Here is a 22,560-nt window from a genome sequence, read left to right on the forward strand (position 1 = left end):
TCAAAACTCCAATAAGATTTTTCATGGAACTTAACAGGAAATTTAAACTCATATGAAGGAGTAATGGGTCAAAAAGAGCCAAGATAAAATTGTAGAAAAATTATATTGATGGGGCTTGAACAACTAGATATCAGGCCTTAATAAAAAAAATGATATTAATCAATGGAGAGATAAATATATCAATAAATCAAAGTAAAGAATCTAGAAACTTTTAATATGGTAGTGGCATTATATGATGCTAGGATAGGTGATTATCTATGTAGAAAAGATATAATGAGATTCCCTTCCTCACACCATACACATAAACAAATTACAGATTTATTAGAGACCGAAATGTGAAGACCAAAACTTTAAAACGTATATAGGAAAATATCTTTATATGCTCTGAATAAGGAATTATTTCTTAGCTATGTCACAGAAACATAACCATAAAAGAAAAGTTTGATAAAAATGGCCACAATAAAACTAGAATTCAAGGCACAATTGCAAACACCATAAGCAAAGTGAAAAGGCAAGCCACAAACTGAGTGAAAAATTATTATCTACAGCAGTATGATTTCATGGATATTTTTTAATTCAATAGATTATAGTTCATTATTATTATTATTTTGTTTATTGTTCAAATTGCCCCAGATTATGCTGTAACAACCCTTTCAGGTTGGCTTCTATGCCTTTATTATGCCAATATTTTTTGAGACTGAGTTGTTGTCATTGGAGAATGGTATTTAGAAACTTAGATCTATGTGCTAGGTGTATCAGTACTGTTTTTAACAAGAAAACACAAAAGCAATTTAACGATCCTTCAGTTGAATACAGAATGACCTATAAAATTCATGAGCTAGATCTGCCAGTATCAACCCAGGTTAATCTCAAACTATAAAACTGAGTAAAAAAGCTAGTTGCAGAATGATATATACAGTATATTATCATTCATTCAAATATTTAAGATCCACAAAATAATAACAGATTTCATTTATGAACACCTACATATGAAGTGACAGAAACTGAAAACAGCCTCTGATATCCAGGACTGTCCTGACACTCAGAGCTAGGTTATAATGTCCTGTTGAACAAAAATAATTTTACAGAGCATCAACATCAGACAAGGCCATTCTGTAACCACAGTAATTCAAAACAAGCATAAGACTGCTCCATAATTATATCTGAACAGTAAAAAAATAGGAACATTATCCTTAACCACAAAAGTGACCAAATATTCCCCTATCCTGGCTAATATAAGAGACTATGGCTTCTTTTTTTTTTTTAAGATTTTATTTATTTATTTATTTGAGAAAGAGAGAATGAGAGATAGAGAGCACGAGAGGGAAGAGGGTCAGAGGGAGAAGCAGACTCCCTGCTGAGCAGGGAGCCCGATGTGGGACTCGATCCTGGGACTCCAGGATCATGACCTGAGCCGAAGGCAGTCGCTTAACCAACTGAGCCACCCAGGTGCCCAAGAGACTATGGCTTCTTAACCAATTACAACTTTAGTGTTGCTCTAGGTTTCCTTCCTTCTAGATGAGATTTAGTAAGATAGAATTACCCCCATTTCCACTATCATAGAATTACCCCCACTTCCTGATAGCATCCAACCCAGAGCAAAGCCTGCTTCATTAAGGCAGAGAAGAGGGATATTCTAGGTGTCTTTCAATGTTTTATTTCTTTTAAAAGAGAGAAATCAAAAAATTATATAACAAAATATACGTACACGTTTACATTCAGTGGTAGGAACATAGTAATCTCCTTTATTAGTTTCCCAATTTCTCTGTTTAACTATGGTGAAATACACATAACCTACAATTTACCATTTGAACCATTTTTAAGTGTACAGTCCAGTGACATTAAGTACATTCACATTGTTGGCCACCCCCACCACCCACCCACAGAATTCTCTTCATCTTGCAAAACTGAATCTCTGTACCTACTGAAAAACAACTCCCCATTACCCCCATCCCTGGCAGCCACCATTTTACTTTCTGTGTCTCTGAATCTAACATAGGTATGTCATAAGAGTGGACTCATACAGTAATTGTCCTCTCTATTTTTTGATATGTTTGAAATGTATCATGACTTAAATAAACTTTCTGTGAAGTAGAGTAAAAGCGAAGTTCTCCCCCAATCATAGCCTAGAGGGAGCCAATTTTAAGTTGGTTTTAAATTTTATTTAAAACATATCCTTCCATACTACACATAGAAGGATACGATAGAACAGATGTTCCTATTGGCTTTTGCATCTTATCTTTGCACTGATGTTATCATTATCTGTGTGTGTGTCTATCTAACCCACTAGAAGACATTGCCCTTGATTATGGAGATGGTGCCTTATTTTTCCTTTTAACTTCCAATGTCAAGTACAGTCCCTAGGACATAATAGATGGTCAAAAAATGTGTATTGAATAAATGAATGAACAAACTATTCTATGAAGACCAATTTATTGTGTTTTGAAACCATTGACTTCAAATTAATGATCTGAAAAACTCTCATTGAAATATATGATTTGCTCCAAATTATCAGTTTCAAGTCATCATATTCATCTTTCTTTGGCCTTTACAGTGACCCCAACTATTCTTGAAGCTTCAGTGGCACAAGGAAATTCCTCTTCCCTGCAAGGACAAGCAAACATATGACTGATCCCTCTTCCCCACAGCCTTATCTTGCTGTATTAAGCATTTGAAACTTTAAGTAACTTTCAGGCAGCTGTAATGGAACAGATATTATTGCTGCTGAAGTTGTGCCAGTTACCACATTACCGTAGCCATAACTCAGGCAAAGCATAGACAAGAATGACTTCATGAAAAAAAAAATGGCTTATCATTCACTAACTATTTTAAAGCAATTACTTCCTTTATTCCTTCAAGCCTGCTATTGCTAAAGATGTCAAAGAAAAAGAATTTATCATAATGGATCACAAACAAACTCAGAGGAAAATGTTAAATAAAAGAAACAAAACAACAACAAAAAAGAAATTAAATTATCTTTGACTAATTAAATACATCAGTAAAAATGAGCCTAAATCTAGTCCATCTCTGAGATCCAGTTATATGTGAACCAATGAAAGATCATGTACCTTGAATGGAAAAGAAGTGAGCCCATGTCCCTGTTTCAACATAGGATCATGAGCATTCCCATAACTATGCAAACACTTGGTGAGAACATTATCTACCCTAGAAGGATGTTAGAGGATTAAATGAGGGAAAGTAGTGTCAACATTTTTCATATCCTATAACTTACTCGGCAAATAAGATTACATATTTATTATAAGAATTTATCAAAGAAATATCTGAAGACCAGAAAGTGGGAGTATCACAGGGGAAAAGGGTGAAAGGGTATGTTATATATGTTAAGGAACATTGACTTCTTCTGTGACAAAGCAGTTTTACCTCAGTTTTCTGTGTTCCACTAAGATAATCAGGAGGGAAAGTGGTGATTTTTAAACTATGTGCCCCTAAATGACAAAATGCCCAAACACCACCTCATTGGGCTAAGAAGTCTACCTCCAGAATTTCAACTGGGCTGTCCACTCTGATCTACAATTCTACTACCACATTTCTTTTGTCATCTCTTTCTCAGTCTCCATGGTGATTGTATCAAGCCTTCTGGATCATCTTTCACTAAACCACGACCTCCAAAAGCTCCCTCAATCTCAGCAGACAACCTCACCTCCAACCTCACACAGAAACTGGAAGCCATCAGAGAGGAGCTCTCAGCTTTCCACCACCTGCTTTCAAAGGCACAACTCATCGATGTCTGTTCCCTCTCTTCATCAATTCCTATGAAAGCCAGCTTTATTCTTCCTGGTTGAGATTAAATCTTTCTGCTCTGTAGCCCATTTCCTCAAGCATCACATCCTATCAATTATCTCCTCTTTCTTCTACATCTTCTAATATTATGTCTGCTTGCTCCCTTCTGCTCATTCAAATATGCCCTAAGAAAATCTTCATCTTGATTTTCCCCTTTTGATAATAGCTCAATCTCTTCTCTCATTTTCTCAGCCACATTTCTGAAAAGAATTGTCTACAAGTACTGTCTCTATTTCATTTCTCACTCATTCCACATACCACTGAAACCTAGCTTCTGCTCTCAACAGCCCACCAAACCTCTGAGCTAAGGAGGCCAATGACCTCTAATAAATATTCTTTGGACCACAACTTACCTAGTCTCTCAGTAGCACTTTGTGGAGTTAAGTTCTTTGTTCTCTTGTCTTTTGTGATATGTCCCACTTCTGGGTACCCCCCTACCTTTCTAAACAGTCTTTTAGTTTATCCTTCCCTGACTCACACTTCAAAGTCAGAGTTTGTCAAGACTCAGTCCTGGGCTCCCTGTCTTCTCCACTCTTTTGTTTACACAAAATCAACCACTCACATGTTTTCACTCAGCACCCATGTATTGACCACACATGAATATGCATCTCTAGATCACATGCTTCTATCTAACTTGACATCTCCACTTGGCTATCGGCTGCAGGTTGGAGTCTACAAAAGCACACACTGAGGCAGAATTTGGTGTGTGAGATGTTTTTTAAAGATCAACCCCCTTGGGCGCCTGGGTGGCTCAGTTGGTTAAGCGACTGCCTTCGGCTCAGGTCATGATCCTGGAGTCCCGGGATCGAGTCCCGCATCGGGCTCCCTGCTCGGCAGGGAGTCTGCTTCTCCCTCTGACCCTCTCCCCTCTCATGCTCTCTCACTCTATCTCATTCTCTCTCTCAAATAAATAAAATCTTTAAAAAAAATAAAGATCAACCCCCTTGCAGAGAAGGAGGAGGAGAGAAGACTGCTCTGAGGAAGAAGTCTAAGTGCCTTCAGCTTCCCCTTGGTCACCTCAGCAGGACTCTCTGGAATACGTGTTGCTCATCAGAGTGTCCTACCTCACTTATTCACCTGATGTGGGCTGTTCCAGGAAGGACATGACCTCTAATGAGGCAGTTCTTGCAGCTTGAGCAGAGCCTGAAGTCACTGACAGCTGGTGTTATCTGCTGACTGCCTTCCTCCCAGCAGGATAGCATGTCCTCCCTTGAAGGGGAATCTTGAAGGCACATTTCCTCACCTGCCACAACATCTCACAGACATTTTAAGCTTGAAACAAAAATTGGATTTGTCCACCAAAAACCTATTCTTTCTCCAGTGTGCCTCCTCTCTGGAAAGCGCACCCCCTTCATGCACAACTCAGAAACCCACTAGTGATCCTAACACTGCCTTTGCCCTCACCCTAATCTTAGTCCTGCCTCTCCTCAGCTATTGAAATATAATTTTCTAATTGGCCTCCCCACATCCCTCCTAGTTCCACGATCTGGTCCCATCCTCCACCCATCCAGGTGCTGCCTATATAGGACATCATTAGGGTCCTATAAATATGCAATGCTCCTTCCCACCTCAGATCCCTTGTTTATGCTTTTTTTTTTCTTCCTGAAATGGTCTACCCTCTTCCCCACTCAGCCAAGCTAACACCCATCCTTAGTCCACAGCTTTAATGCTATTTTCTCAGAGGAGCTTCTCTGACCCTCCAGATCCTCTGTGAAACAATATTGTGTCAGCATAATTATCAGCAAATTTGTAATGATGGTAACTAAACAGCTAATAGTATATAGTTGATCCTCTTTATTTCTAGATTCTGTACTCACTAAAATTTATTTGTAACCTGAAAACCAATACAGAGCTATCACAGTCATTCCTGGACATGCACAGGATAGAGAAAGATCTGAGTCACCCTACATGTACTTTCTCAACTGAGGTCAAAAATATGATGTTCTGCCTTCTTGTTCCAGCTCTCATACTATAAATGTGTCCTTTTTGTGGTCTACTTCCTGCCAGTTTTTTCACATTTTTGTGCTTTTTTGTTGGCTATTTCACTGTTTAGAATGGGCTGCTGTGTAGCACTAAAGCACTGTCTAATGTTCCTAAGTGCAGAAAGGCTGTGATGTCCTTACAGAGAAAACCCATGTGTTTGTGATGTTTCATTTAGTCCTGAGCTCTGGCATGTTAGTCATAAGTTCAGTGTTAATGAATCAATATATATTAAATAAGGTATCTCTAAATGGAAACACACATGAAATGAGATGGTGTATTGATTCTTGACAAAAATGTGATCAGAGACTGTCAGGAACCTAAACCTATATTTCCCTTAGGAGCAATGATTCAGTATTCATTAATTCAGTGCACACAGCAACTTCATGGAACAGAACCAACAAGAAAAATAAGAACCTACAGCAATTGTTTTCTTATTATCTCTCTTTCAACAGAATGTAAACTCCAAAAGGGCAGGAACAATCCATCTTAATTATAGCTATATTCCCAATACAGGCCCTTGTACATACTGAAGTTTGATAAATATTCGTTGATTTGCGTGAATGGAAATGAATAGTGTCTCCTAGCAGTAAGGATATGTTCTTTTAACACATTTTACTCCAAAGTCAGGACCATGGATCTCTCAGTGACATACAAACCTCACTCTATCAATATTTTTTGGCTCTCTTAGCAAATGCTAATTGTTGTCGTCTGAATGTGTCTCCCCAATACTATCACCTTGGGCATTAGGAGGTGGGGCCTTTGGGAGGCCTTAAGTCATGAGGGTAGATCGTTCATGATTGAAAATAATGCCCTTATAAAAAAACACCCCACAGAGCAACCTAGCCCCTTCTGCCATGTGAGGATACAGCAAGAACTGCAATGTGTACAAGGGCCCTCACCCAACCATGGCTTCCTGGTCTTAGACTTCCACCCTCCAGAACTTCAAGAAATACATTTCTATTGTTTATAAGCATCCAATCTATGATATTTTGTTATAGCACCCACAAAAGACTGAGATACTAATATATGAGTTGAGGAGGAAATGTACTTATATTGAAAGAATGTTAAATCAGGAAACAAGACACCTGTATTCTTGTCCCATTCCTGTGGCAACTGTGTGGGGAAGAAGCCCCTCAACTTGAGTGTTTGTTTTCTTATCTAAAAAACAAAATGGACTCTGAGTCCCCTGTCAGCTTTGAGATATAAGTGTGTATATTATCTGAGCTCACCAGTTCAACCCTTTTCTCCCTTGTTCTACTAGAAAGTTCCTCTTATCCATCATGTAATCCCCAAATAGCAGGGACTTTTGAGGTCTTGCTGTGCTGCGTCACCAGTATCTAGAAAGTGTCCAGCACACAATATATATTTATAGAATACATGAATGAATCTATCTCCTGAAAATCTAGACTTCTAGCTCACAATATTAAACTAAGCCCCTTTTGTATTTGCAGACACTCCAAGAGCAGCTTGGAAGGTGTGACACTATATTAAAATATGTTGTTATTAACAAGAAACTGCAAAACAAAGCTTTTTGTTACTTAGCTTTTTTCTAAGTACTATGAGTTCTGTAGAAAATTTGGTCAAGAAATAAGAAAAATACAAAGGTCATTTAATAAGCTATCATTCAGAAGTAATAAGTATTAACATTTCAATATATGTTCTCTGTTTTATTTTCTAGCTCTTCCAGTTTTATTTTATTTTCCAGTCCATCGGGAATTCATTTTTGTATTTACTCAATAAATTTTTCAAATTGTTAATTGGCAACATTTATTGAATAATAAAACATACAAATATCAGCTAAACACTCCACATGTACCCAGGTTAATTCATCACCTCCTTCTACCTCTCCAAATACACTCCTCCCCAACACCACCCACTCAGTGACACAAGCCAGAATTCTGGAACATTCCTTCACATTTTCCAATGCTCTTAGTACCTCTAATAGGGTCTCCAGCTCCTCCTTCAGCTCTCCTTAGCAAGCTAAAGACCTAAGTGTGGCCCTTCCTAAGTCTCCCAGCCTGTCTTCCCACCCTTTTCCACCTTTCTCTGCAATACCAATGTGGGCCAGATTGAACTACTTCCAGCTCCCCAATCTGATATGCCCTCCCAGGGCCCTAAGTCTATGTACCTTCTGCTGGCTCATTCCAGAACTCCCTTCACTTAGTTACCCTAAGTTACCCTGCCTTCAGGCCCCAGCTTAGATATCACTCCCACAAAGAAATCTTCCTTAACCCTCCAGACTGTGTTAAGAATGCTCCTTCTTGTTCCTTGTGATGACTCCATTATACAACTAATATGATTCATATTTTCATAGTTTATCTTTTCTTTCTCCCCTAGGGACTGTTAGCATCTTGACATCTTAGGATTTACCTTATTCATTGTTATGTCTCCTAAGCTTAGCACAATGTCAGACACAAGGAAGTTGCCCAAAAATGTTCTTTGGAATGAATGAAACATTTTTTTCTCCACTGATTTGTAATTCTACATTTATGATACACTTAACATGACATGCACTAGGATCTATTTCCTGATCATATTTTGCTTAAGTTATGTCTGCTTATCCTTGCACCAGTATCATCTTATTTTAATGTAATGGTTTTATGATACATTTTTTAAATTTTATTTTATTTTAGTATGTTATATTAGTCACCATACATCATTAGTTTTTGATGTAGTGATCCACAATTCATTGTTTTCGTATAACACCCAGTGCTCCATGCAGTATGCGCCCTCCTTAATACCCATCACCGGGCTAACCCATCCCCCCACCCCCCTCCCCTCTAAAACCCTCAGTTTGTTTCTCAGAGTCCATAGTCTCTCATGGTTCATCTCTCCCTCTGATTTCCCTCCCTTCATTTTTCCCTTCCTTCTCCTAATGTCCTCCATGCTATTCCTTATGTTCCACAAATAAGTGAAACCATATGATAATTGACTTTCTCTGCTTGACTTATTTCACTTAGCATAACCTCCTCCAGTCCTATCCATGTTGATGTAAAAGTTGAGTATTCATCATTTTTGATGGCTGAGTAATATTCCATTGTATATATGGACCACATCTTCTTTATCCATTCATCTGTTGAAGGGCATCTCAGCTCTTTCCACAGTTTGGCTATTGCAGACATTGCTGCTATGAACATTGGGGTGCATATGGCTCTTCTTTTCACTACATCTCTGTTTTTGGGGTAAATATCCAGTAGTTCAATTGCTGAGTCATAGGGTAGCTCTATTTTTAAATTTTTGAGGAACCTCCACCCTGTTTTCCAAAGTGGTTGTACCAACTTGCATTCCCACCAACAGTGTAAGAGGGTTCCCCTTTCTCCACAACCTCTCCAGCATTTGTTGTTTCTTGCCTTGTCAATTTTTGCCATTCTAACTGGTGTAAGGAGGTATCTCAATGTGGTTTTGATTTGAATTTCCCTGATGGCTAATGATGATGAACATTTTTTCATCTGTCTGTTAGCCATTTGTATGTCTTCTTTGGAGAAGTGTCTGTTTATGTCTTCTGCCCATTTTTTGACTTGATTATTTGTTTTTTGGGTGTTGAGTTTGAGAAGTTCTTTATAGATCTGGGATACCGGCCCTTTATCTGTAATGTCATTTTCAAATATCTTCTTCCATTCTGTGGGTTGCCTCTTTGTTTTGTTGACTGTTTCCTTTGCAGTGCAGAAGCTTTTTATCTTGATGAAGTCCCAAAAGTTCATTTATGCTTTTGTTTCACTAGCCTTTGGAGATGTATCTTGGAAGAAGTTGCTGTGGCCAATGTCAAAGAGGTTACTGCCTATGTTCTCCTCTAGGATTTTGATGGATTCCTGTCTCACATTGAGGTCTTTCATCCATTTTGAGTTTATCTTTGTGTATGGTGTTAGAGAATGGTCGAGTTTCATTCTTCTGTACATAGCTGTCCAATTTTCCCAGCACCATTTATTGAAGAGACTGTCTTTTTTCCATGGCATATTTTTTCCTCCTTTGTCAAAGATTATTTGACCATAGAGTTAAGGGTCCATATCTGGGCTCTCTACTCTGTTCCATTGGTTTATATGTCTGTTTTTGTGCCAGTACCATGCTGTCTTGGTAATCACTGCTTTGTAATATAGCTTGAAATCAGGCAACATGATGCCCCCAGCTTTGTTTTTCTTTTTCAACATTTCCTTGGTGATTTGGGGTCTTTTCTGATTCCATACAAATTTTAGGATTGTTTGTTATCTAATAAGGTACACCCTCCCACACATTACTCCCATTTTCTCATCTGTTTAGTCTGTTAGATGAGAACTACATTAGATTTTTTTTAACTCTTTGTAAACTTCCTTTTGTGTTGTAATAGTATTACATTAGACCTAGGAAGAAAATTGTATCATCCACAACTCATACTTTCATCTCTTCCTCTGAAAATTTTGTACTTCTCATTTCTGTTACTTGGGTTACTGCACTGGCTACAACTTCTGGGAATAATAAATATGGTGGTGATGGGAGATATCCTTGGGAATGTCTCTTACTACCTAGATTTTATTAGAACTTTAAGGTAAAAATTACTTAAGAAAGACTAATTTAGGGGCACCTTGGTGGCTCAGTCAGTTAAGCATCCAAGTCTTGATTTTGGCTAAGGTCATGATCTCAGGGTCATGAGATCAAGCCCTGCATCAGGCTCTGCACTGGACATGGAGCCTGCTTAAGATTCTCTCTCTCCCTCTCCCTGTGCCCCTCACCCCTCACCCCAGCTTGTACTCTCTCTCTCTCTAAAGAAAAGGAAGAAAGGAAGGAAGGAAGGAAGGAAGGAAGGAAAGAAGGAAGGAAGGAAGGAAAGAAGGAAGAAAAAGAAAGAAGGAAGAAAGAAGGAAGAAAAAGAAAGAAAGAAAGAAGAAAGAAAGAAAGAAAGAAAGAAAGAAAGAAAGAAAGAAAGAAAGAAAGAAAGAAAGAAAGAAAGAAAGAAAGAAAGAAAGAAAGAAAGAAAGAAAGAAAGAAAGAAAGAAAGAAAGAAAAGAAAAGGCTAATTTAGTGCAGTACTACATGTAATGAAACTATTTACAAGGAAGAAAAACCAGAACCTAGTCTAAGTGGTCTTTATCCTAAAGGCTTTGATATTCCCTCAGAAACATAAAGTAATAACTTAGCTTCCCCAAGTGAAATGTCTAAGAGCTGCTAAGCTTCTCATCCGTCTTCAGATTTATCTTTCTTTCCATCACTGATCTGTGGGAAGAAAACTTTGTATAACCCTGATCAAGATGGTTACTAGACATTGCACAGTTTTTGTTTCATGTTTTTGCTTTTCTCTGTTTTGTTTCTTTTGTTTGGATTCTGAGAGTGCAGGTTGCAGTTCAATTTGTCCATAGCCTTTCTGGAAAGTTGGAGCCCAACCTCAATTTTTGTTTTTGAATAATTTAAGAAGTCAAACTATCATTTGTGGACCTCTTGGTAAGTGTAGGAATCATGCTAAGTATTTTGCATGCATTGTCTCATTTGTTTTATTAATCAGCATTCTCCAAAGAATAGAATATATATATGTGGGGGGGGATATATATGTGTGTATAGGATATATATATGAGTATGGGATGTATATATGTGTGTAGGATATATACGTGTGTGTAAAGAATATGTATGTATATATATGTATATGTGTGAATATACATATGTACTCCATATATGTAAGTCTATTATATACATATACATGCATAATACACACATATGCATTTAATAGATTTATTTTAATAAATTGGCTTACATGATTGTGGTGACTGGCAAGTACAAAGTCAGTAGGGCAGCCTGGTAGGCTGGCAACTCAGACAGAATTTCTTTCTTTCTTTCTTTCTTTCTTTTTTTTTTTTTAGAGAGAAAGAGAGTGCACAAAAGCAGTGGGGTGGGGCAGAAGGCAAGACAGAGAGAATCCCAAGCAGGCTCCATGCCCAGCACAGAGCCTGACATGGGGCTCAGTCTTGCAACCCTGAGATCACGACCTGAGCTGAAATCAAGACTCCAACGCTCAACCGACTGAGCCACCCAGGTGCCCTTCAGAGAGAATTTCTATGTTACAGTCTTGAGGTAGAATTCCTTTTTCAATTTATCTCTTTCCTCTGGAATTTTACTATAGATAACAAAGACAAACCAAGCCATACCTTCTACATTTTGTGTGGAAATCTCTTCACCTAAATACCCAAGTTTGTCACTTACAAGTTTTACTTTCCATCCAACAGTGGAACATAATTCAGACATATTTTCTGCCAATTTATAACAGGGATGGCCTTTCCCCTGGTGTCCAATTACAGGTTCCTTACTTCCTCTGAGACCTCATCAGAAGCACTTTCACATTCATATTTCTAGCAACATTCTGTACATAATTAGATAGATAGATGATAGATGATGGATAGATAGATAGATAGATAGATGATAGATGATAGATAGATAGATAGATAGATAGATAGATAGATAGATAGATAGATATTCTCTAAGACCATAGAAGCTTTCTCTACAGCTTTCTTCTCTTTTTCCTGAGCCCATATTAGACATTAGTCCATATTTCTACCAACAATCTCTTCAGAGAAATCTAGATTCTTATAATTGAGTGCCTCAAAATTCTTCCAGCCTATACTCATTACCCAATTCCAAAGCTACTTCCATCTTTGTCAGTATTGGTTACAGCAGCACTATACTTCCTGATTCAAAAATCTGTATTGGTTTCCTTGGACTGCCTAACAAAATATTGCAAACTGGATGACTTAAAACAATACAAACTTATTCTCTCACAATCCTGGAGGCTAGAAATCCAAAATCAGGGTGTTGGTGGGCCATGCTCCTTCCGAAACTTCTAGAGGAGTATCTTTCTTGCCCCAAGCATAGTTTCTGAGCCCAGGATCAATGGCATGGGCTTTGGTGTCTATGCCCAGCAATGGTTACAGCGGTATCTCCTCTGAGCAGTTCCACAGTGTGATCTGGGGATTATGCCTCAAAGGCTATTAGCCCTCAAGTCCAGTTCTTTTGTTCTCTTAGAAATTTTGCCCTCAAGTCTGGTTCTCTTGTTCTCCTAGGAATTTTGCCACCTACTTAATATACTTTCAAATACTGCATCTGCCTAAATTATCAGGATAAGATTTTATTTTCAATAAGAACCTTGAGTGGTATTGCCATGTTGAGTTTGAGAAACCTATGAGACACGTAGGGGGAGATCTCAAGTTGGCAATTGGACATATGAATCTGGTGGTCAGTGGAGAGGTCAGAGCTGGGGTTATACATCTGAGACATACCAGGAGAGAGATGATCATGTAAAGTCATCCACTGAAAGCACCAAAGGGGTGACTGTTTACAGAGAGGAGGACATATCTCTGGGGCTCTACTGCACAAGAGCTCACACAGGGGAGCTGGAGTCAATAAAAGTGTGAGAGGGAGCCACCTGTATGATTGGACTAACAGGAGGGAGGGTTACCATGAAAGACAAGGAGGACTGTTTCAGGAAGGAGGTCTTAGAAACTATGCCTGGCATCTCTGCTACTGCTCTGAGACTGCTGACTCCATAACCAGAATGGATGCCAATTTGGAGTTTCACAAGTGTGTTTGGCTAAGCCAGAGTCACAACCTGCACCCCAGGTACAAGAGCTACTGGTAAACAAGTTTCTGACTTCTATCTTAAAGAAGCATGGATTCATAAGTAGAGGAAATCCGCAAACATGAGAAGGATGTTCAGTGGTGTTGGGTGGCTAGAAAGAATGGCACATGTCCACCACAATGGCCCCATAGAACTCATGATTTTCCTCATCCCTCTGCATCCAAGCCTTCAAGCTCTACAACTAACAGTCATCCTTAATTCTTCCATTATTCTCTACATCTAATCTGTTATCAATCCTCTTACCTCTATCTCTGAAATATATCCCAAAATGTATCCCCCTTTCTGCATCAATAATACCTTAGGCCAAACCACCAGCCTCCTACATCCTGACCACATACTAGAATAACCTCCCATCTGGCACTCTTGTTTCCACTCTTGTACTCCTATAGTCCAGTCTTCACACAGAAAACAGACTGATCTTCTAAAAGTACACATTGGACCAATTGATACTCTGCCTCAAGCCCTCTAAGATTCCTACTTTGGTGTACAAGGTGCCCCATAATCTGGTCCCTGCCTAACATCTAAGCTCACCTCATATCACTATGCCATCCCTTGCTCAACTCCAGCCATAACCACATTGGAATTCTTTCTTATCCTTGGACACAGTAGGCTCATTCCAACCTCAAGACATTGCACTTGCTTCTTCTGCCCCTAGATCTTCACATGCCTTTCAGGTCTCAGCTCAAATGTCACCTCTTCTGAGAAATCCCATTCTAAAGTAGTCCCTCTGTCACTCTATATCATATCCTCGTTGTCTTTTTTTTTTTTTAAGTAAACTCCATGGCCAATGTGAAGCCCAATGAGGGGCTTGAACTCACCACCCCAAGATCAAGACTTGAGCTGATATCAAAAGTCGGATGCTTAACCAACCAGGCAGCCCTTCTCATTGTGATTTTTAATAGCATTTGTAATTATGTGACATTATATTATTTCTGATTTATTGGCTCTATCTCTTCAGTCAGTGAAGTCACTAGATTGCAAGTCCTTCCATTTTATCTGCCTCTGTATTCCCAGTACCTGGCACAGATTAGGGACTTGGGATATATAGATTATATTTATATTTATTTATCTTATTGAATTGATATATTTATCTTATGTTCATAGACTGAGAGAGTGTGTGTGTGTATATATACATATATACACACACATATATATACATATATATACACACACACATATTTGTTAAATAAGATCACGGATCAAATAAATTGCACAGGCTAAAGACTTTACAATCAGGAAAAGATAAAATCACCGAGCTCTACAGTGGTCTAACTGGTTGCCAGTGAAGTATTGAAACCTCAGCTTAGCTTTAAGGAATGGGGAAGATTTGGGCTTTCAATTCTTTAAGATTCCTGAACAAATGGAAAGCATAAAAGATAAGACAATTCAATACACAGATGTCAAATAAGCAGGTGAAAAGATGTTCCACATCATATGTCATCAGAGAAATGCGAATTGAAACAATGAGATACCACTACACACCTATTAGAATGGCTAAAATCCAAACACTGACAACACCAAATGCTGACAAGCATGTGGAGCCACAGGAACTCTTTTGTTGCTGGTGGGAATGCAAAATGGTGCAGTCATTTTGGATGGCAGTTGTAGTTTCTTACAAACCTAAACACACTCTTACCATGTGATCCAGCAATTGTACTGTTTGGTATTTACCCAAAGGAGCTGAAAAAATATCCACACAAAAACCTGCATACAGATGTTTATAGCGGTTTTATTCATTATTGCCAAAACTTGGAAGCAACCAAGATGTCCTTTAGTAGGTGAATGGATACATAACTGTAGCAAAACCAGACAATGGAATATTATTCATCACTAAGAAGTAAAGAGCTAGCAAGCCATGAAGAGACATGGAGGAAATTTAAATGCATGTTACTAAGTGAAAGAAGCCCATATGAAAAGGCTACATGGTGTACAATTCCAACTATATGACATTCTGGAAAAGGCAAAACTATGGAGATGGTAAAAAGATCAGTGGTTGCCAGGAGTTAGGGGGGAGGAAGGAATGAATAGATGGAGCACAGAGAATTTTTAAGGCAGCAAAAGCATTTGATATGATTCTATTATGATGGATATATGTCATTATACATTTGTTCAAACCCATAGAATGTACAACACCAAGAATGAACCCTAATGCAAACTATTTCTTTGGGTGATTATGATGTGTTAGGGTAGGTTCATCGATTTTAGCAAATGTGCGACTGGTGGGAGATGTTGATAGTGGGAGAGCCTATGCATGTGTGGAGGCAGAGAATGTACGGTAATTCTCTATACCTCCTGCTCAGTTTTGTTGTAGACCTAAAACTCATGTAAAAAGTAAAGTCAATTTAAAAAATAAATAAAAAAGAAACAAAGAAAGATAAATCAGAAAAATCCAGAAGTTTAGTGGGAAACCACAATGGAGAAACCAAAGGTTGGAAGGGAGTGAAAGGGAGCACGGTCAAGCACAGGGGTGACTGTTACTCACTTACAACTGGAGTAAAGGCCAATCCTTCTAGAACAAGTTCTCATCTGCCAAGATCATTTATGAGTTCTCTGTGGCAGTCATGTGATGACATAAATTATCAAGGAGGGACCTCCAAGTATTTTGAACATCTCATCAGGCTGAGGACTAGAACTGATGGTCACAACACCAGGATAAATGCATAGGTAACAGAAAGACATAGAAGTCAAGGAATAAGATGAGTGAACCCAAAAACCTAGGAGACAGAATTAGGCTGAGAAGCACATAAATGAGAAGGACAGGCCCATAAGCCCAAAAGGGGTAGAAACAGTGGCAGATCTCCAGGAAAGAGGGACAGTCTGGGGCCTCTGAGGAACACAGTGGAGTGATTCCCATGTGACAGCCCTCCTTACCCCAGAGTTCTCAGGATCACCTGCTTACCTTTGAAACCCAGGTCCCTGAACTTGAAGAAGAGGAAGCAACAATTCACATGAGCAAATTGAGGAAGAAATAAATCTCTTTTGCTGCTGTAGTTCCTTCGTATTAATTAAACTGGTAGTTAGATGCAAGCATCTCCCTAAATTGCATGCTCCTCTTCTTCCAATAGCACTTAACGACGGCAACTGGCACATTAAAAAGGCAAGGCAAATAACCTGCATACATTTCTATATTTTTCCATGGTCAGCAAGTTTGAGGAGCTGGATGTCTCTTCTCAGGAAGGTGGAGGATGGGTTTATTAAGGAACTTGTAAACTGTAAGAATTCTTGCCTCAAAACAAGCATCCATGAATTTCTTACCAAGTTGATGAAAATTACCTGCCTGCAGGTTAGCTCCTCTCTGGATCTTCTGTTTCCTTGCTCTTGGTACAGATATAACTCCCTGCTGACCATACCTCTTCCCAGCTGCTCCCACTCCCTGGCCTGCACAATTCCCTGTCCCGATGTGCGAAGGAAATGCAGACTGCAGTAAATAACAGTTCTGAAGAAAGAGGCAGGCTGTTAGCCGCATATCGTGTGTCTGTGAGGAACTACATGCCTGTAACTATGAGTAAGTCCTTGTTTCCTATTTCAGAGGTGTTTTATATCATGAACGTGGGGCCTGTGCCAGGCAGAAAGCACATTCTGTGGGCAACTGGTGGGGTCCACTTGGAGAGGGAAGGAGGTCAACACCGGAGAGAGGGGCCTATCTCCAAACACGTGGCTGGGGGCAATATATATATATTGAAGGTGAGTATATATAAGGTGAATCATGAACTTCCATCTGCCGTTCTGTAAGACTTGCATATAACAAAGCTTACAGATTTAATAAGAAAAAAGAGAAAGTAAGGTGTAAAAAGAACATAAGAACAGGAGAGAAATGGAGAATTATTCTTTTCATGTTGCAAGTTACATGCCCTTTTTAATCTACCAAAAATCACCGAATAAGTGAAATGAAGATTTCACCATGCCTCCCTTAAGAGACCAGTGGTTGTTTTTCCTTAGTCATTATGTTATATGATCACTCAGATCTTTCCTGCTCCTCCAGCCCAGAGCATGGGGGTTAACTCTTCAGGGGAGTCTTGCAATTCAGCCCAGCATGCAAGCATCAACTTCCCCCTCATTTCAAGTAAGAAGTACAAAGCTGGGAGTTGAACAATAGAAATTAGTAGCAGGGAACTCCTCCATCACAACTAGAATCTTCTCCCCAGAGGGAAAGTTACTAAAGTTTGATGTACTTGACAATTTTAGAGGGAAAAAAATGTGATGCTGCTTCTTGAGGCAGGAACAAATCACCACCTCCCACGGTAATGATAGGCCTTTCCCTAGAAGCTGAGAAAGACTCATAGAAAGAAAGTCATCAGCAGAGTGGGTGAGAAAGAATGACTCAGGTATTGTATTTTCTGTATTTTGTCAAGAAATACATCACAATGCAGATGGATCTGACTTAGTCATATTATGGAAAGCCAAACATGGTTTTGGCCAATACCAACACTGGCTATTAAGGGTCTACTATGTAACAGGTGTCGTGCATCTACTAGCTCTAATCCTTACTCAATTCCTTCATATGCCATTTCCAACTCTATTGATAAATAACCTGCACTCTGAGAGAGTAAGTAATTCACCTAAAATTACATGATTAGTGCCCCTCCCTCTAAACTACCTGCCTGCCATACCTGAGACCTATGGTCAAAGGTTGATTAGGTAAACTAAAACTCCAGTCCAAAGAAGCTCAGAACTTTCTCACTAATCTCATTTTCTGCAGGTAGCTGAGACCTAGTGGACAGGAATGCATTACACTTTACAAGAGGTAAAATATGCAGGAATAATGTAAGGGATAATGAGCAGAACAACTTAAACAGTGTAATCCCATAATGCCATAGCCAGCAACAGTATTTGAGAATAATCAGAGGGAACAGAACAGAGTCTAAGCAAGTTTACACAAATGGGGAACTATTTATTCACACCCCATCTGGAAGGTACTCTTCCTGGGAAAAGTGGGTACTAAACCTTTCCAGAGCTTCAGTGGTTCACCATCAATGGGGAAGACCCACAGCACCGGACAATATATAGATGCCTTTCTTGTGCATGTGGTAAGTTACTGACTGTAGATGTTGTGCACAATATAGGGGAAGAAGTAGGCCTTTTACAACGGAATGGATACAGACACTATAAATATGGAACTCTGCCGTTTCACACAAGATATTTCAGTATTCTCTTCAACCATCTCAGGATCAGCACAGAAGTCACACAAGAGCAATGGAAACACAGAAGAGGAACCAACAGAACACAGACAGCAAAGGAAGAGAACCCGGATGCAGGGAGGCCCTAAGTCAGACCTGATTAAACGTATTCACTAATTACTTAAAGATGACTCTTCTGTTTCTTATAGAGCCATTGGTATTGTTCCTTATGTACTTACTTACACAGATGGTGACCACAGAATAAATGGGATATGGCAATTTTCCCATACTATGTAAATATTCATTCTCTGCGAGCAACTTCTGCCATCTTTATCTGGGGAGTGAGGGGCTTCAAGTCCAGACAGTTGACTTAACCACTGGCCCACGCTGTCTTATTGTATTTTATTTTCCTCTTTGGTTTCCCTCCTATAGGCACCCACTCTAATGAATTTGATACATCTTCTTAAACATGTCTGACACAAACGTAGTTCTGTCTATATATGTATGTTTAATCTAGAAATGGTATTATGTTTTATATCTTGCCCTATTTATTTCTTTTTTGTTTTTTTTTTACTAAGCACTGTTTCTGAGATCTTTGCATGTAACCATATTTATGTTTATTTCACTGCCTCTGACTGCTGCATAGTATTCCACAGAAGACGTTCTCCTCTTTTCACTCACCCATCCCAGTAGTGATGAACAACCAGACTACCCACTGCACAAATAGTCTTATCCAGCTGCCCTGTGAACTTGTGTGTTTTTCTGGAAAGCAAACACCCAGCAGGGGTATTTTGGATCTTCCAGGATATGTCTACTTACTTCGATGCATCCTGCCAGAGCACCTTCCAAATGGCTGATTCAATTTGCACTCCTACGAGAAATGCTTCTCCTTTCCCTGCATCTTCATCGACTCTTCATATTGTGCTATTTGTCCATATTTGCTTAACTTTTTATGTTAGGTGTTATTGCATCCTTTCAATTTACAGTGACCTGACATGAATGGGACTATTATTAAAAATACATATACATCCAGAACTACATTTTTGTCAGACATGTTTAAGAAGATGTATCAAATTCATTAGAGTGGGTGCTTATAGGAGGGAGACGAAAGAGGAAAATAAATCTTATGCTTGTTAGCCAAATTCATAGTGTTCTTCTTGGAATTGCCTGGTCTTCTTTGAACCACCCTTTTTTTTAGGAGTTTCTGTCCTTTTCTTCCTGACTTGTCTAGAGTTCCTTTGTGTTCTAGATATTAATGCCTTGTCAGTTTTAAACATTGTACCTTCTCCCATTCTGTCACCTGCCTGTTAACTTATTCTATGGTGTCTCCTGTCATCTTTCCAAAGTTCTGAATTTAAAAAAAAAAGAACATTTCAATTACCACTATAATTATACTTTACAGCAAGATGAATCCTGACAATTGCAGTAAGGATTTGATGTCCACAGTTGGCAGACTAGATAAGTATTTTAGAGAGTAGTCCTACTTGAGATTATTCCTGTCTGGCTGCCCATACTAGAAGTATTTTGAAACTTCACTTAATTTATTTTTTTAAGCATTCAAGTGACTTTTAATATTAAAATACTTTATGAAATGATATATAAAATCATTGCATAGGATAAATTTCCTTAGCCTCTGCTTTTAAAAGTTTTCAACAACACATCTGCTGCTAGTCCTGGGGACAGGGCCCCACTGAGAACCTTTTATTCCAGAACAGGAATCTGTTCCTGGACAGTGGGATGGGTCCTGAAATGTTCTAACACGCTTTCCTGAATGAGATTCCACATCCAAACTTTCTGCTGCCTCTGCCGCTTGGCCATCAGCTCCCCACTGGCGAACATGAGGTCCTGGAACTCTCTCATCTTATCCCACATTTCAGTGATGCCCTCTCCATTTCTGGCAGAGATACGAATTACCTATGGTTTCAATAAGAATGATGTCATATCCCCCTCCTTCACACAACAGAATAGCTTCATTTGTGGTCCTTGTCACACCTCCTAAAGTACCGCTGGTAGGAGATGGCCTGATGTATGCATTCATATCTCTTGATAACTCAGTCATTCGGGTTTTATCACCTAAGAGTGATCCACCACTAGCACAAGAAGGGTCCACAGCTAGCACAGATAATTTGTGCCCTCTCTCAGTAAGCATTTTTCCAAAATACTCTATAAAAGGTTGATTTTCCAGCACCAGGGGGCCCCGATAATCCCACTCGAAATGCTAGTGGTTTTCCTTTATTTATTTGTTCTTGTTCTCTGTGGTAGACTAATACTTTCTGAAGAAGCACCTGGGCTAACTTTTTTTTCCTCTTGTGTGTTGATTCTGTAAGAGTTATGGCCTCTGCTAAGCAGGCCCTGTGCCCTTGGATTAAACCGGTATAAAGTTTATCCACAAATCTTTGTTCTTTATCAGAAAGTTCTTCTGTGTGTTCCTTTAAGGTTGTTTGTACACATAATTTTTTCTTTAAACCATTTGACAACAACATCCATTTTGTACATTGGAGTCCAAGAGAATTAAATGGCTGAGCACAAGGGATTCCTGATCTGAGATGAGTACTTGAGTGAAAGATGAAGTGGTAACGACGGAAAGGTGTTCTTAAAAGGCCTTTTAGGAAACGCCGGTGAGAATGTGGCAGTAGCATGGGAATATTCATTTTGTTTGTAACTGCAGAAAACACTGGCTGCTTTTTGGCTCAATGTGATTTGTGACTCCCCGCCGGACGACAAGGAAGTCTTCACTTAATTTATTTTATGGCTGATGCTGGCCTGCCTCCATTTCCCTGAGACAAACTGTCTTGAAACCACAGATTAAGTCCATAGTTTATTGGCCACTTCATCTTTAAACATTTCTCACTGTCTCATCCACAATCCCCAACATGATAGGACAGACCCTTGCTCATATCATAATCTTTCTTTCAGATCTATTTTCTCTTTCTTGATAACCATACTTTGGAAACCATTGTGTCCCCTTTTATATATTATTAGAATGTGGTTCTCTGCTCAAAAGTTCTTGTTTTATTAACCTGTCTGTATGGATGTGTCATTGATTCTTGACCTTCTAAAGTTAAGTTGGCTGCAGCACTCCCACACATTTCTTTGACCCCACGAAGTCCCTTTATGTTATGGGTGGACCTCAGCCCTATGTCTGCAAGGTCCAACGTATGTGCTTTTCCCACCACATCATGCTGCTTTTTTTCATGAAGGCTGACGTGAATCATTCAAGAGAAATTAAACAGTACCTTATCATAAGAACTGCTCGCTGGACCAGACAATTGTACTTTGAGAAAAAGCATTAGCTATAACAAACTATACAAAACTGTTTTTAAAATACCTACAACCAGGGGTGCCTGCTTGGCTCAGTTGGTTAAGTGTCTGACTCTTGATTTTAGCTCAGGTCATGATCTCAAGGTTAGGAGATCAATCCCTGCGTCGGGCTCCAAGCTCATCGGGGAGTCTGCTTGAGATTCTCTCTCTCCCTTTCCCTCTACCCTTCCCCCTGCTCATGCACTCTAAATGAATGAATGAATGAATGAATGAATAAATAAATAATTTTTAAAAATACCTACAATCAGCAGTCATCCACTTAGTAAGGTGAAATGTGATGGCTCCACATGGCCTCTGCATACTCTATTCTCAACTTCTCTCATCACAAAATGTTGGACTTCAATTTTGAGCTACCCAGTGAGGGCTTGTCATTTATCAAACAGTTTATACACTAGCACCCTCTGGACGTTTTACCTCAAGGGAGGAAACAGCACTGGGAGCTGGCCTGGCACTCACAGTTAGGCCCCAATGTTTTCCTGCTGCATATGTCAACATCAGATGAGGCCATTCTGTAACTGTGATAGATCAAGACAAAAACAAGACCACTCCATAGTCATGTCTGAATACAGACAATACATGAATACTTTTCAAGCCACAAAACACCAAACAGCCCATGTTCAACTACAGTTGTGCTTCTAGCAGTCTTTTGCCAGAAGACATTGCCAATTCCATTAAACTCGTGAAATAACATATAGATAGTAAGAAAATCACAGACTTTAGAATTCTGACTCTACTACTTGTTTGTTA

General features: G+C 39.1%; 1 protein-coding gene across 1 annotated transcript; it reads right to left on the bottom strand.

Moving 5' to 3' along the window:
• Nucleotides 1-20,365: 20,365 nt before the first annotated feature.
• Nucleotides 20,366-21,201, bottom strand: LOC114217436 (methylmalonic aciduria type A protein, mitochondrial-like). Its single transcript, XM_088021320.1, is given in 2 exon segments — nt 20,366-20,662; nt 20,664-21,201. Coding segments are annotated over 2 exon segments (777 nt in total). The 5' UTR covers nt 21,144-21,201.
• Nucleotides 21,202-22,560: the final 1,359 nt, after the last annotated feature.

This window comes from Eumetopias jubatus, unplaced genomic scaffold (assembly GCF_037043125.1).
Source record: "Eumetopias jubatus isolate StellerSeaLion01/CBP00866 unplaced genomic scaffold, mEumJub1_p1.0 scaffold_2, whole genome shotgun sequence".
Taxonomy (NCBI): domain Eukaryota; kingdom Metazoa; phylum Chordata; class Mammalia; order Carnivora; family Otariidae; genus Eumetopias; species Eumetopias jubatus.